Source organism: Aspergillus costaricaensis (assembly GCF_003184835.1).
Source record: "Aspergillus costaricaensis CBS 115574 unplaced genomic scaffold BO79scaffold_63, whole genome shotgun sequence".
Taxonomy (NCBI): domain Eukaryota; kingdom Fungi; phylum Ascomycota; class Eurotiomycetes; order Eurotiales; family Aspergillaceae; genus Aspergillus; species Aspergillus costaricensis.
Window position 1 is genome coordinate 126,017 of NW_020291863.1, and position 16,180 is coordinate 142,196.

General features: G+C 50.2%; 7 protein-coding genes across 7 annotated transcripts; 4 read left to right on the forward strand and 3 right to left on the reverse strand.

Moving 5' to 3' along the window:
* Window positions 1-242: 242 nt before the first annotated feature.
* Window positions 243-2,215, forward strand: BO79DRAFT_161733 (putative amino acid permease; the record flags this gene model as incomplete). Its single annotated transcript, XM_025679032.1, has 7 exons — window positions 243-377; window positions 434-504; window positions 562-675; window positions 782-1,245; window positions 1,312-1,335; window positions 1,393-1,718; window positions 1,781-2,215. The coding sequence occupies 7 exons, from the start codon at window positions 243-245 to the stop codon at window positions 2,213-2,215; spliced, it is 1,569 nt and encodes a 522-aa protein (XP_025533965.1).
* Window positions 2,216-2,317: 102 nt separating this feature from the next.
* Window positions 2,318-4,555, reverse strand: BO79DRAFT_291459 (DUF4246 domain-containing protein). The gene is made up of 5 exons (XM_025688998.1): window positions 4,449-4,555; window positions 4,326-4,384; window positions 4,181-4,259; window positions 3,145-4,125; window positions 2,318-3,080 (listed from the first exon to the last, which is right to left on the reverse strand). Exons 1-5 carry the CDS (start codon window positions 4,515-4,517, stop codon window positions 2,484-2,486), a joined length of 1,785 nt encoding a protein of 594 aa, XP_025533966.1. The 5' UTR covers window positions 4,518-4,555; the 3' UTR covers window positions 2,318-2,483.
* An 860-nt stretch (window positions 4,556-5,415) lies between these two features.
* BO79DRAFT_233613 (WSC domain-containing protein) lies at window positions 5,416-7,155 on the reverse strand (the record flags this gene model as incomplete). The annotated part of the gene is made up of 4 exons (XM_025684293.1): window positions 5,416-5,834; window positions 5,909-6,253; window positions 6,442-6,557; window positions 7,139-7,155. 4 exons carry the CDS (start codon window positions 7,153-7,155, stop codon window positions 5,416-5,418), a joined length of 897 nt encoding a protein of 298 aa, XP_025533967.1.
* A 51-nt stretch (window positions 7,156-7,206) lies between these two features.
* BO79DRAFT_222840 (uncharacterized protein) lies at window positions 7,207-8,382 on the forward strand (the record flags this gene model as incomplete). Its single annotated transcript, XM_025683574.1, has 3 exons — window positions 7,207-7,447; window positions 7,507-7,884; window positions 7,943-8,382. The coding sequence occupies 3 exons, from the start codon at window positions 7,207-7,209 to the stop codon at window positions 8,380-8,382; spliced, it is 1,059 nt and encodes a 352-aa protein (XP_025533968.1).
* A 1,337-nt stretch (window positions 8,383-9,719) lies between these two features.
* On the forward strand, window positions 9,720-10,541 carry BO79DRAFT_279123 (uncharacterized protein; the record flags this gene model as incomplete). Its single annotated transcript, XM_025687950.1, has 1 exon — window positions 9,720-10,541. The coding sequence occupies one exon, from the start codon at window positions 9,720-9,722 to the stop codon at window positions 10,539-10,541; it is 822 nt and encodes a 273-aa protein (XP_025533969.1).
* Window positions 10,542-10,662: 121 nt separating this feature from the next.
* Window positions 10,663-12,041, reverse strand: BO79DRAFT_205444 (tyrosinase family protein; the record flags this gene model as incomplete). The annotated part of the gene is made up of 5 exons (XM_025681851.1): window positions 10,663-10,923; window positions 10,977-11,253; window positions 11,311-11,576; window positions 11,633-11,795; window positions 11,857-12,041. 5 exons carry the CDS (start codon window positions 12,039-12,041, stop codon window positions 10,663-10,665), a joined length of 1,152 nt encoding a protein of 383 aa, XP_025533970.1.
* A 1,556-nt stretch (window positions 12,042-13,597) lies between these two features.
* Window positions 13,598-15,111, forward strand: BO79DRAFT_291462 (oxidoreductase; the record flags this gene model as incomplete). The annotated part of the gene is made up of 7 exons (XM_025688999.1): window positions 13,598-13,830; window positions 13,892-14,117; window positions 14,182-14,328; window positions 14,399-14,516; window positions 14,568-14,636; window positions 14,698-14,724; window positions 14,778-15,111. Exons 1-7 carry the CDS (start codon window positions 13,624-13,626, stop codon window positions 15,109-15,111), a joined length of 1,128 nt encoding a protein of 375 aa, XP_025533971.1. The 5' UTR covers window positions 13,598-13,623.
* Between the last annotated feature and the right edge of the window lie 1,069 nt (window positions 15,112-16,180).

Sequence of the window (16,180 nt, forward strand, 5' to 3'; positions counted from 1 at the left end):
ATGTAACGGCGGGCTACAGTCTAACCGGGGTCCCTGGCAAGTGCTTCGGCGGTGCCATCTCTAGCTTGGGGACTAATGCTGCTAACTGCTGCTAGTCTTGCGAGCCACGGCAGAGAGGACCGTGACGCTGCATCTGTCCCACGTATTGATTAACCCTCCGATCCCCCCTTCATCTTTTTGGCAGCCAAAACTTTTGTTCGTTCTTATCGAGCAATACATGTCAAGCAAAGCCAAATCTTAGGATGTGGCTGGAGAAAGGGAGCAAGTCGGTCGCCTACACCACTGCGCCGGAGGAGGGCTCTTTGCCCTCCACCAAGGGAGGAACCACTCAAGATGGCCGCGATATGTGGCGTGTGGGACGCGATCAGGAGTTGAATGTGAGTAGGCACTTGAGAGGTGGCTCCAATTTCGGCTTCCTAGCTGACTAGCACAGCGCAATTTTCGATTCCTCTCGGTGCTGGGTTTCAGCGCCGTGCTGATGTGCACCTGGGAGGCAGTGTTATTGTAAGTCAATGCCGTATGAACAAGGCAGTCCTAACAAAGGTACTAACGATTGAATAGCGGTGCCTCATACGGCTTGACAGATGGAGGAAAAGGTGGAATGATCTACACCTACCTCGGTGTCCTCTGCGGATTCAGTTTCGTAATTCTCTCCATGGCGGAGATGGCATCCATGTGTGATAACCCTCGAACACCGACCTTCTCTTTCATTTCTTTTTATTCTGGGGCTTTAATGATGGCAGCTGTTCCTAGAAAGCGGCTGTTGACTTTGGATAAATAGGGCCCCAACCTCCGGCGGACAATACCACTGGGTGTCCGAGTTCGCCCCGCCCAGTTGCCAGTGCCTGTTGAGTTATATCACTGGCTGGGTATGCGTGCTCGGATGGCATACGGGCATTGCTGGCTGTAGCTACACCGTAGCAAACATGCTAGTTGGCCTCTTAGCAATCAACTACCCAGATTCCTACGAATATAAGCCGTGGCATGTCACGTTGTTGGTGATTGCAGTGGCGTTCGCTGCACTGCTCTTCAACACGCTGTTGGCACAGAAGCTGCCGCTAATCGAGGGGATCATTTTGATTGTCCACTGCTTTGGATTCTTTGGCATATTGATTCCACTGTGGGTGCTGTCTCCGTCGGTTCCACCATCAGACGTCTTTGGATCTATTGTCGACCGTGGCGGATGGGGGAGCAATGGCCTGTCTTGCTTGGTCGGGGTGGTTGGACCAATCTATGCTTTGATCGGTACGTCGCAGATGCCAGAATTAAAAATAAATACTACGCCTTGAAGCAATGCTAATTTGTAGGCAGGCCCTGACTCGGCGGTACATATGTGTATGACCCTCCTGACGGGACAAGTTTTCCTTGATGACAGACTAACCATATAAGAAGCCGAGGAAATCCGCGATGCATCACGCGTGCTACCCCTAGGCATGGTTTGGACGCTTATCTTGAATGGCGCCACCGGGTTCGTCATGATCGTTACATTTGCCTTTTGTGTGGGGGACATCGACAAGGTCATGGCTTCCACGACCGGCTTTGCCTTCATTCAGGTGTTCCTAAACTCGACTGGCTCAGTGCCCGCGGCAACGGGGATGACGGTGGTGATCATGATCATGCAGTTCTGCGCCACGATCAGCAACGTAGCCACTACTTCGCGACAGATCTACTCATTCGCTCGTGACAAGGGCGTTCCATTTTCTAGCTTCTTTTCTCAGGTGGCGTTCCCTGGTGCTTCACCTTTCCTGGCGGGATAATATCGGACTAACCGATAGATTAGGTCAACAAGACATTCACCGTACCACTGAACGCTCTCTGCGTCAGCTTGCTGATTGTTTCCCTTCTGTCCTTGATTAACATCGGATCCTCCGTGGCCTTCAACGCCATCATGTCACTGGGAACGGCGGCCCTGCTTTCATCCTACCTCATCTCCATCAGTTGCGTGCGGCTGCGACGGTGGCGCAAGCAGCCTCTTCCACCGGCCCGTTGGAGCATGGGTCGGTTCACTCCGTTCGTTGATACGGTGTCCCTCTTGGTGCTGATTGTCGTCTTCGTCTTTACCTTCTTCCCCCTGACTAACGACACCGCACCTTCTGAGTTCAATTGGGCTATTGTCATCTTTGGCGCCGTTGTGGTGTTCGCTTTGGTATATTATGCCCTCTATGCTCGGAAGGCATACAAGGGGCCGGTGACGAGGGTGCGGGTGGCACAATAATGGGTATACAGACAGGGGCGGGTGGACGATTGAGAGACAAGAGGGTGTAAATGGTAACAACTAAAACCAAAAGTAGATGAATTTGTGCAAATGGCCGTTACAACCGAAGTGAAGAGCTTGGCACCTTAGCCACTCCGGTGGCTGTATCAGATACACTTATTTACAGCGCGGAGGCTAACGCTCCTTTGAATTCGAGGTGGAAAAGACCACCAATTAGAGTGGCTGGCTATTATCGACTGAGCTATCCTGCGTCGACCTAACAGAGCTCTCAATGCTCACAAAGTGAAAAGTCGCCTTTTTCAAACCCGTCATTTTGCGGCCCTTGTTTGGCTCGTCTCTCGTCCATCAGCACCACCCGGTATTCCCGGGCTTCCTCCAGGGTCATGGCAAGCGCGGGGATGTTATCAGACACCATCTGCTGTAGTTCAGCCGGTAATTTCGGCGCAAGCACCTGCTGAATCGCATCCCGTCTCTCGCGGGCCCAGGTCTCTTGCTGCGGTGGTACATTTGCGGTGGAGATGATGCGCCGATGCGGGTCCACCAAGAACAGCGCCAGGATCTTGCGATGGCCCGGTCGCGAGCGGTCTGCCAGGCCAAAGGGTGACACCCGATGCTGCACTATATTGGGAAACGTAAGTAGTCGCCCTTCGCGACAGACCACGCTGCCAAGGTGCTGGGTGATCTGGGATTCCCCATTTCCGCTCACGTCGGGACTAAAGCCATAGACTGTGTGGATGAATTCATGTCGATCTTGGTCGTAATCCACATCGTACAGAGACCCAGCCCGTTGACGAAAGGACAGCGTGCTTTCAGTGATGTTATGGCTGCCGTAATAGTAGATGGCTGTCGCACATATGCGTTCATTCTAGTCCGAGTATATGTTAGTGGATTCAAAATATCCTCATGACTCCCAGAATTATAATGCTTACTAGCTGTCCCTCGAGATGCCATGATCCTCCCTCATAATCTGGCCGCTCCGGAGTGAGTTCAATGTTAGCCAATTTTACGATCACTTGCAGCCCCGTCTCGTGAAAAGACTGTCGCAAGTGCACCCATCCTTTCCAGGCGGGCTCGGGGGGTCTGAAGCGGCCTGGCTCCGGAAGAGCAATGGGACGAGCCTTTTCCCACGCATAATAGCGCTCAGAAAACTCCTCACTGTCCGAGTCCTCATCTTCCTCGGGCTTCGGTTCTGGGTCAGGGTGTAGCAGATAAGACACCCCGTGGTAGGGAATGCGCTCGTTTCCTTCCTCCCGAACCTGCGTCAAGCTGTGTTCCCAGAGCGGAATGGCCGCATCAATGATCTGCTCCACCACGCGGTAGAGGGGCTCATGCTCTGTCGGGTGCAGGTTGTTGATGTACGAGACAATGCGACAGCCACTTTCTGTGCCCAATTCCACGTCGCAGGGCAGCCATTGAAATTGTCGGCTGAACGCGCGCATTTGCTCCACCTGCCATCTTCTGTACGGAGTGTTTGCCTCGGCGGATGGCCTGGCCTCTTCCTCCGACGGAACGGGCACGACCACTCCTTGACCAATACTGCCGAGACTGTTGTCCGACGTGATCAAATGATCGGGTAGAATGCGCGTGCGCCCGTAAACCAGTGGGAAGAGCGAAGGGTGAACGAGGTCGACAACTTTCTGGTCTGAGCCGGGGTGGTAGTCCTTTTCATGGGCCGGTATGTTCTCGAGGGGAGCAACGGCTTGCTGCAACGCCTTTTGAAGCTCCTTCGAAACGGCTGTGTCGGAGCGGACGACCCCGACATCAAATATCGAAAGCAGTCCTTCTTTCTGAAGGTTTCGAGCTTTCCATTGGAGTTCTACGATGATATAGTCCATCATTTGAGGAGTCACGTCTTGACCGGATGCCAGCACCTCCGTCCGCCATCGTGACGTGATGCCTTCGTCGAACACCTTTTCTGCATCAGTCTAATGGCAAGACCCAATGTATCGTTAGAAGGGGTCATACCTTACGCCACCATTCGGGCTTCTCTGAGATCGTATTCATGACCTGCATCATGGTTATTTCACGCTGAGTGCTTAGATGACTGCAGAGTACGCGGTTAGTTTCGCCCATTTTGCTGGATAATACGTAGCAATTCGGGGAGTCTTACCCAACGTAGCCATCATTGATATCTCCATAGTCTAATGCGTTGGGGAAAAGCTCCGTTTCCTAAGAAGAACGAAGTGTTATGTTCTGCCCCGGGCACCATGTGGCGGGGATGACAGATATTTACCTTGGGCTGCCAGTTCAAGGGAAGGTTAAATCCTGGCAGTTTGATGGGTGAACTAGGCTTCGAACCCATATTGGCCCCGTGTATTGTTTGCTTGATGTCTGACGGAGTGAGGGAAGGATACATATTGTATTATATAAAGTGAGTCACTATTCAGAAGGTCTAGGCAGCCGTCCCGTTAGGCAGACCTCGGCGACTAAGGCAACTAAGTCACTAGTGAGTAGTAGGCTGTTGCCTGTGCGCTAAAGAAACCTGGCTGTGGCGTTAAGGTCCCTTGTGTCTCGCTGTCCCACTCTATGCGAAAACAGCGCCGCGCCCTACATCAATGATCTATCCTGAGTCGGAACAGTCCGTTATTGCATTATATTTATCGTGCCCGGCTATCGTGGAACGAGGTATGAGAAGACCGTGGAAGAAATGCGGGAGATGGGCTGCGACTTCCGACGTAGCCTTGAGCCATGCAGCCAAGTCAGGTGTAACCTACAGGAACCGAGTGAATAATCGCCATTCTGAGGGGGATTCCATGATAGCAAGATGTACCCTATTCTCGCATTATGGAAGCGATGCGACCGTGGGGCTTGATGATTCTCTCCGTTGCCGTGGCCTTGGACCCACGGCTGCACCGATACGGGGGGGATATCCTGGCGTTGCGCCAGAGTGTCGGCCGGCCAATGGTCGATTCAGCTCTCTGTAAATGCTCGAAAGTGGCCGGCAACGTGTTGCCAATGTGGTCAAACTCCTACAGAAATTGGGCGCTCTAGCCCGTCTCTTGCGCAGCATGCGAGAATCTGCCTCATGGACAGCAATAACGTGGTCGTCATACTGGAGTAGCTACCGCTGCAAAACGAGCCACTGTCGAAGGTTCATATCAAAGACAGAAAGAATGGTGATGCCCAGTTCAGTTGTGCCCTGACAGGTGGGTATACAGTATTGGGCGACCGCAACTACGTGATGCTGGTCTATGAGCAATTTAGAAAAACAAGAACCGGAATCGCCGGCTGGCCCCCGAGGTGGCTGTGGTTGGAGACACCGTCGCGACGGAGACACTGGACGATTCCTTGCTCGGGAGAGTGGCAGATGGGGAGCTGGTGCCGGTCACAGCTGTCACCGTAATGACTGCAGAAGGAGTGGGATAAACGGTGAAGCTGGATGCCATCGTCGTTTCCGGGCCGCCACCTGGGCCTTTGCCTGGACCATTATCTGGGCCATCCCCGAGACCACTACCAGGGCCATCGTCTGGACCACTCCCAGAGTTGTCGCCCGAATCGCTGTCCCCATCCCCATCATCTGTGTTGTTGTTGTTGTTGTTGTTGTTGTTGTTGTCGCCGCCGTCGACGGCATCGCCCGTGATATAGGTCTGGTGAACGGACCAGAAGCCATTGCCTCCACCTACATGCGTCGCAATTTAAGTGTTAGTGATATGAGGTGCCTTAGAGTGATGAGCATGGAATGGCGACACTTACAATGGTCCTCTGGAAATCCTGGGCAGTTGACATTGCACTCTGACTGGGAGACGAGCTTCGCGCTCGGAGGCAGCGAAGAGCCACAGTAGCAGTCAACGCTATTTGTGGTAGCAGCGTATCTCGCACCATTGCGACCGCAAGTACTTGTGCATAATCCCGTGGATTGAAATTGACTGGAGCCCTTGTTCACCAAGCTGCCGGAGGATGAGTAGCAGCCCACGAAACCGTTAGATAGAGCGTGGGCGGAAAGAGAGAGCGCCAGAATGGCGGAGAGGCTGGTAACCTTCATGGTTGGCAGCATAAAGAATAACTCGTGGGTATTCCCCAGTAGCAAAAGAATGAATGCTGGTTCCGCCAGGAGAGAGGAGAAATAAAACGAGAGAATTGGCGGATGAGGGGGGTGTGAGAGGATAGCGAAATGCGACAGCCAAGTGTTTTAAGGGACTCATGAACAGCGGACCCTGAAAAGACCCTGCGATCCTGGTCCATCCTGTGGGTGAATTTTTGGCTCCCAAGCAGCCTGGGAAACACACTAACTGCACTAGCTTTGAAACCCGACGTATCAACGGCCTGCCCTGATCGGAGAAGACCCACGAGCCTCGGAGAAGTCTGCTTGAAGTTGGGTCGGAGAGCCCGAGTCGAGTTTGGCCTGGGGGTCCAAAATTTCCACCAAGTGGGAATGATGGCTTATCACTTCACGTATTGTTTACTCTTGGGGACAACATCGCGCGAGGTATCATCCTGTTATGGCGAGTTTCCAGCTTAACCCTTTTTGAGTTCTTCCGAACCATGGGTTAGTCCCCACCGCTAGCCGGTCTCCCGCCGGCCTGACAGCAGGGGAAAATGAAGAGGAATGATAGATGCGCAAGTCCACGACGTCCCGACTACATTGAAGTAAATTAGAGCAATCGTTCGTAACATCAACGCTGCTCTTCTGTGAGAGATCTCTGGTCTTCCTAGGATTAAATAAGGAATAATTACTGTTAAACATCTCTGGGTTAACGGGCAATGAGAGACCGTGTGGCCTTTTTCATGGTCTGCAGTACAGGACTTCATCGTTCCAGACCCATGCTTTGGACAGACTGGTGGCCCAGTGGACCTTCCGTTGGGGACCTTAAAGTAATTATGATCATGTTATGAAGCCGGAAAGTGATTTCTCGTACTTCTGAACCGTTCCGAGGCACCAGATGTTGAGGTCATTATGAGCGAGGAGGCCGGGATTCTACTCACATATAAAACCCAACCATAATACAAAGAGTTCAATTAAACAGCATCTTTAGCCGCACGATCGATATAAAATGCAGGATCCTAATCCAGATTGGCCATATATTGATGATGAGCGTTATGCATATCCACTGTATAAGAAGCATCCATTCTGCTACATCTGTTGCAACCTTCTTTCATGCAACCCGTCGGAGTACTCTCCTGGTCGCCACGCCTACTCCAAACCAAATGCTGGGCAAATATCGTACTCAGCCCGTGAGATAGATGATTTTTACACCTTCACTTTTCCTGGATGGCGCACCCTGTACCGGCTCAGTACGTATCCTCGGGCAGCAAAGATAAGCACCTTATTTGGTTCACTCTAACTTTTCCAGTCATGTTTAACCCTAAAACGCGATGCTACAGGATATCCGGGATCGCTCAGAATTACTGGCCGTGTAGCACTTTTCACGCTCCGTGGAATGAGAATAACGGGCTCCTGTCTGTCGGAAAACACAAGAGAATCTGGCGCCATGGGCTGGCGGCACCTAAGCTGATTCAACCCAAGGTGAATATCGAGAAGCAGACCACCCTGGCTGGATATATGGTGCACGCTATGTGCTGGAGAGAGCTGCTCCGGGTCATTAAATGGCCGCATACAGAAGAAAATCTAGGCATCCTCTCGCATGCGCTGCGAACACGCTGCATGAAGGAACGTTTAGATATCAGTTATGACGAGCCCGTGGAATCGCAGCTACTGATGGATCCTAGAGGTGAGTATTCATATACGCAATCTGTAGTTTTGATGAGATAACACGCTAGACAATCCAGATCCCATCGGTATGACATCTGTTCGACGATTTGTAACTCGATGCAGATCTAGAGCTACCAGGATGTCAAAGGTGAGCCATACATCATGCTCTACTGATTCATGGCTCATCCGTCTTCCGTTGGAGCTGCAATACATGATCATGGATAATCTTGAGTTTGACGATGTAGGCTCGGTGCTGAAAGGCATCCAATGGTCAGTAGACAACGGATATTGGAAACGGCGGCTTAATCTAGACCTGTTCAGCGAGATACGCGGCATTTTACATGAGGATTTGGACTGGCGGTGGCTCTGTTTGAAACTGGAGGTTCTTGAACACAGTCAAGCGGGGACAGATAGAAAGCGATTTTATGAAATACTGAAGGAAATCGGGATTCGGTATGGACTGGTAAAGGCTGATGTGCAGTGTGGTCTTATTGGAAGTCGTCCCCATGCTCCATGAATGTAGGGGATGATAACGAATAACCCTCTTTGTTGTTCAAGCCAATGACCGCCACCTAATACCACCAGAATCTGGCCATATGTTTGTTTGTTACGGAGTGTTGTCTTGAATCTTGGACTATTACGAGGGGAAGCAATGCGCATCCACAGTTACTTATATGGTAGCCGCGCCGACAGCTGAAATCTTTCCCCACCGTGAGCATAGTGGTCTTTTTTGCAATTTGAAAAATCACCTAAGACTTGCCTGAGAATCAAAACAGGACAGTTCAGAAGGCAGTGATCCATGATATGAGACTAGAGGCCCTCTTACAAAAGCAATATAGTACCAGTGGCAGCGTATCCACCAGGAAGGCTGTTATATCGCCTGGCAGCCAAGGGTTACGCTGGCCCATAATGACATGAGTATCTTCATTGGCATTGGGTAAAGGCGTGTGCAGATCCCTGAACCCCTAGCGACGGTGCCACAGTTATCTTCTGTATCTCCCGCTTCTCCAACTGTGAAAGGTCCGTCCGAAGATTGTTCCAATCAATCAGCTCACCTTTGGGAACGGTAAACTGACCTTGTTTTAAAGAATAGCATCCCTCATGAAGTGTTACTTCTAGAGGATTGTATGAAGGACTTCAAATAGAGTATCCAGTCAAGTGGCCGTTCCGTGACAGTGAATGCTGATCATTGGAATCTCATCAGAGTCAAGATTTTACCCTCAGCTAAAGTTCACTGCTCAACACGTGGACGTTGCCTCAACTTTTGTACCACAGAATACGCCAGAATAGGAACGTAGTGTTTCTTCATTTCTTTGTGCTTCTATGCTTAAAGCATAATCCTACTTTTTACAGTTGCGCCTTCGGGGGCCCTTGCGTGGCGTGAGACCTGTTCCTCTTTATATTTAAACTTAACCAACCCAGGTAGTTGTCGAGGACTAACAAAGACAACTCTTCGAACATACACCGATCTTCCAAAAAGCCACCACCAAAGCATTGAGCGCCTCTATAACCAGCTCCATGAACAGCACGGACTGCAAACCCATACTCAACGTAAGAAACTATTTGGAACATACTTCGCTTGTGTGGAATGCTCACGTCTTTCCGAAGATACCCCCGCATGCGTGAACAACACTAGTCAGGGGCGAGGCTTGGCTGCATACGCGATGTGACAGTCACTCCATACGAGACAAAAGCACTGAGTTTATGAATGGAGTATGGAGTAACAATAATTACAGTTTCTTTGAAGGCACCCACGAGCCAAGACACTACGCACCTATCAAGGAACCATTGCTGCTCCCTGATTTCCCCTTCCTCCGTCAACTTGCTCCTTGTGCATAATGCCCTACGACGAAGATGAACTTGCGTACTCGAGGCTGTCTTTTCCTGATCCTCTCTCTTGGCTTTGCTTACGGGCGGGCCTCTATCACTCCAGGCGTTACAGAAATCGACTTGATCTTTCCGCGTAACGACAGCTATTCCCCGTCGCCTCTCACTCCGATCATGTTTGCCATCCAAAACCCGAGTCTCCTGTTAAGTTTCAACCCGACGATCTCCTATAGCATTGAGCAGGAAGATGTCGAAGCCAAAGAAAGTTATATTACCTCGGGCACGATCCACCTCGTGAACACCAATTATACGAGAAGTGACCCTTACTTCCTCTATTGGAGCGTCGGGAATCTGGACATTGAAGGCACCTTCGTGTTTGCCTGGGAGCTTCGGATGTTCAACTGCTCCCATTCCCCGCAGAGTGACGCTTTGACCTTCGGATATCTTGACACGCTCCGCCATCAGTTGCACTTCTCGATAAAGAATGGCACTTCGCCACCAGACATCGCCGCCGCAACCAAGGATAGTACGTGCGAGCAGTCTATAGCCCAGGCTATACAAGTCCCAGGGTTGTTGGACGTGTCGCCTACGCGAACCTGGGGAGCACCATCCTGTGCACCGACTGTGGGCCCATCCCCGACTCCCAGTCCTTGCGAGGTCAAGATCGATTCCACAGCTGCCGCAAGTATCTCCTTGGCTTTGACTTCCAGTGCCTGTCGTAATCCTCTCCGCACCGGGCTCAGTTGCCCAACTCCATCCCCTGAGAGTAAGGCCCCCGCGACGCAATCGCCGGTCGGAGGGTTCCGGATCTTGGCAATGGGAACGCTTCTCGCTTACAGTCTTGCATGACTAAACGGACTTTCGTGCCGAGGCATGCTGGTATTCTCTTGAATGGATAATGCAAGTTGTTTAGAATCAAGAGAAACTATTACCATATCCATTATGCCCCTTTTCGGAATTCTAAACTATTTTACTCATAAATATAGCACAGGGGAGTCCCAGCCGTGGTGTCCAGCACATCATAAATCTCTCGCGAGACCGTCAGGTTACCCATGTAGAGAAGGTCATGAATAGTAGCGTTGGGCGATGCAATCAGACCATCAATAAAGTCGGGTCCCTTGACGACGTACGTGCGGTTAGCAGGGTTCAGGTTCTGCCAGATCCAGAAGACGCGATCAATCATAGCGTGGTGGACATAGAATGCCGGATCACCGGGAGAAGCGTACAGATCCTGCAGAGTTGAGTTAGCTCCATCACATCGCAAGTGAAAAATATGCAACTTACACCACCCGGATCACCACCAATGGTGAAGTGACCAGCCGTGTGAACGCCCAGGAAACCTTCCTCGAAGAACCCTTGCATGGTCCACTCGAAGCAGGAGATGTTATCGCACTCCTCAATTAGGCTCGTGACATCACTAGTCTTGGTCCAGCCCAAAGCTGTCCAAGGAGAGATATCACGACGCAGGCAACGGGGGTTGTAATCCAAACCGCTGCCGTTCTGGGCTACGAGGCCAGGGATCTGCAGGGTAGGATCAACCGGTCCCAGGTTGACGGTCATGCTGATTATCCACGGTTAGAATTCAATCTCAGAGTGAGCTAACGGAGAGGACTCTTACTTTGCGAAGGGGCCGTTGCGGACACAACCTCCACCCACACCCGGCGGGATGGTGGTATAGTCAGTCGCAGGGGTGCCGTTGTGGGGAACGAAGTCACCGTTGCCAGACATACTGTACTCGGTGCCGTCAAAAACGGGCGAGTTGATGGGGTTGGCGGCGTACTTGTTCCATGCCCAGTATGGCTGGTAGCCATCGTAGCCACACTCTGTACGCAGAGCATTCTCATAGGCCCAGGTGAAGTAGCGGTGCCAGGTGAGGAAGTTGCCCTAGGTAGTAATGTTAGCAGTGTTTCAATCGGTCTTGCTTGGCAGTCACTACACACCGTGCCGTGGATATACAGCGTCTGATTAATGTGAACCGCCACGAAGTCATCATAACGGTTGCGGACACCAGGAGCCCAGTTCGGGTCAGACTTGGGGGGCTTCGACATCAAGCAGAGGACAGCATCAGTGTACTTCTTGCGGTCCTCCGGCGCGAGGGAGCCCCTGTATGAGAGGTATTGTCAGCTTCGAAGCCGGAGAAATAGTCGATACCAGTGGCTTTTACCATTCCTTGCGAACAGCCGCATTGTTGATGTTGCAGCTGGAGTTGGAAGAGCCCTCAGCCGCCAAATAGGCACGCTTGGTGGCCAAGGCCTTGCTAGCCAGCACATCGACAGCATCTTGCGTGTCTGCCGACACAGGAGTGATAGTCAGGGCTGCAATAGCAGCAGATAGGAAGGAGAGACGCATCCTGCTTGTCGGTGCAACTCGCTGGACCAGGGGAGGACTTGGTGTCAAGCTGGAGTCGTTCAAGAGGGACACCCGGTCCGCCTCGACCTCTATATACTGCTTTTCTCCCCACCACGTGCATAGCTGCAGGCCAATTCAACGGCTATCGGCCCATTTTGGCGAGGTGCCATTCGGAAGTCGGAAGGCTAGCCCTCAGACGATTGGAATAATAGATTGCACGCCGTGGGCGCGGTCTAGTCCATGGCTAGCAGTGTTTTCCCCTAGGCGTGGTGGGGAAGGCTGAGCAGTAGTGTAGTCTTGCAAGTTGGCCATTGGGCCGTTGAAGGAAGGGTTAAAATAATGAGCACGCTAGCAATTGGGGAAACTACTCCGGAGTAGACTGCTGGCAGGTGTTGACAGTCTAGAATGATGCCAACGATACTAATCCGCTTCGTGGCGGACCGGCGCGTCTCTAAGCGAGGCCAAGTGGGGACTAAGGACAGGGTTGAATGACCCACGACTGACAGGCTCAAAGGGATTTATTTGGCTTTGTGGGGTGCATCGAATCATCACAACCATATGCGCTATTCAAGAAATCCTGATGTGTAGTGCTGTGAATAGATATTGAAGCCAGGGTTATCTTTGCATGACAAGGATCCACCACCATCCCACGCGTGGCAACGGAGAAAACTGCCACACGAGGCTTTGGATGTGGATACATCGTTTGAAACCGGCTTTGCTGCCAAGAGACCCCGTTGGAATCGGGGCAGCCGCCGGAAGAGGTCCGCGGAGCACTAGAGAACTGGTCGTGTAGTGGTGACTGGAGATTTAATCTTGAGATGCTCCGTGAGAATCCCCACCGTCAAATATAGCCTCACCGGGTGGAGCTCGCCAATCTCCGACCCTCCGAACTGCCTCCGATTTCCCGCTGGGTTGCGTCCCTCGAATGTTCATTCTCTGGTCTGTGAGTCGGCTCCTCCCCCAGAGTGATCGTCGCGATCAGCTCCCTACGTACCAGCGTCTTCCACATGGAACTCCAGTGATAGGCAGTGTGAGCTTATTGGCAGATCAGTGGCTTGAGAGAAGTGTTTCTCGCATCACTGCTATTCTGTAACCTTCGCAGTGAATTTTCTTATTGTGCTACTATGCCGTGTGCAGAACGCCGGAGATTATCGCTTACTCCGTCAGCACCCAAACCCTCTTCGATGACACTAAATTCCGCGACACCCCTGCTAGTCGCCTAGAGATTCCGTAGCGTGGCTCCATTCTGACTTTTCTGAATCTTGACGTTTGGGTAAATTAATCTATTACCCTTCCGCCCGAAACTCGGCGCTGATACGACTGGTGGGATGTCGTCCTCTCCATCCGAAATGCCAGGGGTATTCATTTGTAATAGACTCCCAGGAACCAAAGCCTCCTTCGGGACCCAGGCGCTATTTCTGCGAGTGCCAAGCCGGCCTTTGGAGACTTCCACAGTTTTGTGCAGCGATGACAGATCTATCGAAAGTAGAAAAGGCCGCTGCAAGGCATCCCCGACACGGGAACACGGTTGCGTCGAGCTTCAGTCCGTCCTCCGTGACAGGGCCAGCAGTTCGCGGCCAGCATGACTCCTTTTCCCGGCAGAGCCGGTGACCCACGACAGATACTTTGGCTTCGTGATGAGTCGGGTGGCTCCAATGCCCCTGGAATTCTCGCGGCAGTTGGCACATTGACCGGCCTGTCAACATTGGTACTGTGGCTCCGTTGCTATGTGCGAGGGTACCTCCTGCGACGATTCAACGCAGAAGAGAACATCATTACCGTAGCGTGGGTGAGTCATTTGTTTTATTCCATCGCTCCTTCGAGTGCTTCCTAACTTACAGGTAAAACAGCTGTGCGCCGTTGGTGTGCTAGTCTGTTTTGTGCTGGAAGCTCAACACGGTGTGGGCCGCTTCAGCAAAGACATCACCGATGAAGATGAGCAAGTCTTGTCTAAGCTGGTATACTATCATTCAGTTATTGTCATGGTCGGGCTTAGTCTTGTGAAAATTTCCTTGGCTGTATTCTTGCGACGTTTCTCGTCAACTCTTTTAAGCAAGGCGCTAGTTGGATCGATCAGTGGGTGCACCTTCGCAAATGCTCAAGGCTATGTTCTGGGTGATAGCAATCTAATAAACGGCAGTTTTTCTGGTGGCATTTACCATTGCCTGTGGTCTTACGCTGATTCTGCAATGCATTCCTGTAGCGGCAGCGTGGGATACAAGCTTGCGACCTCATGCCCGCTGTTTCGACAATGATACTTATACAGCTATTGGCCTCTGGAACAGTAGTAAGTTTGGCATCACCTTTCGGATGTGCAATTTCACTTTTCAAGATAATGTATCTTATCACTTGATTAGTTACGAACCTCGTCACCGATGTCATCTTCGCAACTTTGCCAATTCCCCTTTTTATAGGGATTCAGGTCAACTGGCGAACCAAGTTCTCGCTGATAGGAGTGTTGAGTCTTGGATACCTGTCAGTCATCTCTACTCTTTCTCCAATTGTGGGTTGCTGACCGTCGACTAGTGCCTGCGTCGCTGGAATTGTAAAGATCATTTCGCAGGTCAACGTACTAAAAGAGCAAAACATGTATCGGTAAGAGTTCCCACAGGACTACCCGACAAAAAGTGCAATCTTCTGGAGCTAACCATCTAAGACACGACACTTTCATGATTTGGAACTGGTGGGTGACTCCTGAAGCCCAGACTCCGGAGAAAACTAACTTGTCATCTCTAGTGCGGAGCTAAATGTCGCTATTCTCGCCGCCTGCCTCCCTAGTCTCAAGCCTCTACTGAAATCGGTCCTCGATGGGACCCGCAGCCTGACCACGGGGCGCCGCAATACCTCTGCCTACCGCTACGACACCCAGGGATATTACGTTCAGCGCAGCACCGACATTGCCATGAAGTCAATGCCCCGAGTACCACCGACTGTCTACGATGTCACAGCTGCAGGAAGCTCCGACGGCGAATCCGGGAACTGGAGAGAAAGTGACGAGCAGAGGCTGCATCGGACTGAGACCGGCATCATGAAAACGACGGAAGTGGTGATCCAGACACATGGAGACTAATATTGTTTCATTTGTACATTTCGGCCTTCTGAATATTACCCGGCTTACATTCGGCTTCCTGGATCCTTATTCAAGCCCTACTCCATGTGTACTGGTAGACCCCAGTCTAACATTTTGCAAGCGCAAGTCTCAGTAGCAACCCGAAAGCTCGACGTATAGGAAATTCCAATTGAACAATAAATCTCGTCTCTCATGTGTCGCCAACCGATTAACGGCACTAACTATCATATGTTGGAACGTCTACTTGTAGGAAGCAAGAAGTGCAGAGAGTTATGTGTTTTATATTCCTATCTAGGGATTATACAGCGAGGCACATAGAAGTAGATATACTTAGTATATAAAAATTATATAACTAAGTTTACTAGTATTACTATTTTAACACAGCCCCTTAGGTAAGGGAGTAAGAAATAGAGTGGTTAACAGCCAGAATAGGGTAGGTTAATGGAAAGATTTATGTAATATAATAAAGATTCTTATTAATCTGCTACTGATTCCTTAAGAATCAGTCTATTCTGTGGATATAGACTACCTTATTATCCTTAGATGAATCTATAGTGTCTCGTGGCTGATTCCTTATCTAGTCAACAGGCTTTCTACCCTGACAAGTAGATCCTATCACATTAAATTATTAGATTAAAAACTATTTTATATATATAAATATTTTTTATAAATAATCATTTTTTACTACTAGTACTACTACTATATATCCTAAAAACCATACTTGAGATATATAAAATTACTTATCTAGAAAAGAACATAGGGGCCCGAGGGGGTGCGTGAAGAGGCTTATATAATAATAAATCATGGTTGGTAAAAGTTATCTAGAGTTATAAAAAAGTTATTAAAAGTTATTAAAAGTTATTAAAAGTTATTAAAAGTTATTAAAAGTTATTAATCATTAAATAAAAGAGTCATGTAATTACCCGGATTTAGTAAGGTTTTTTAGATTATTTACTATTATTTAAGAAATAAATATCAATGTCAATACCTTTATATATAAGTTTAAAATTATTTTATACTTATGTTGTATATCGCGGGAAGATTATAAAATTATATATAATTATATATA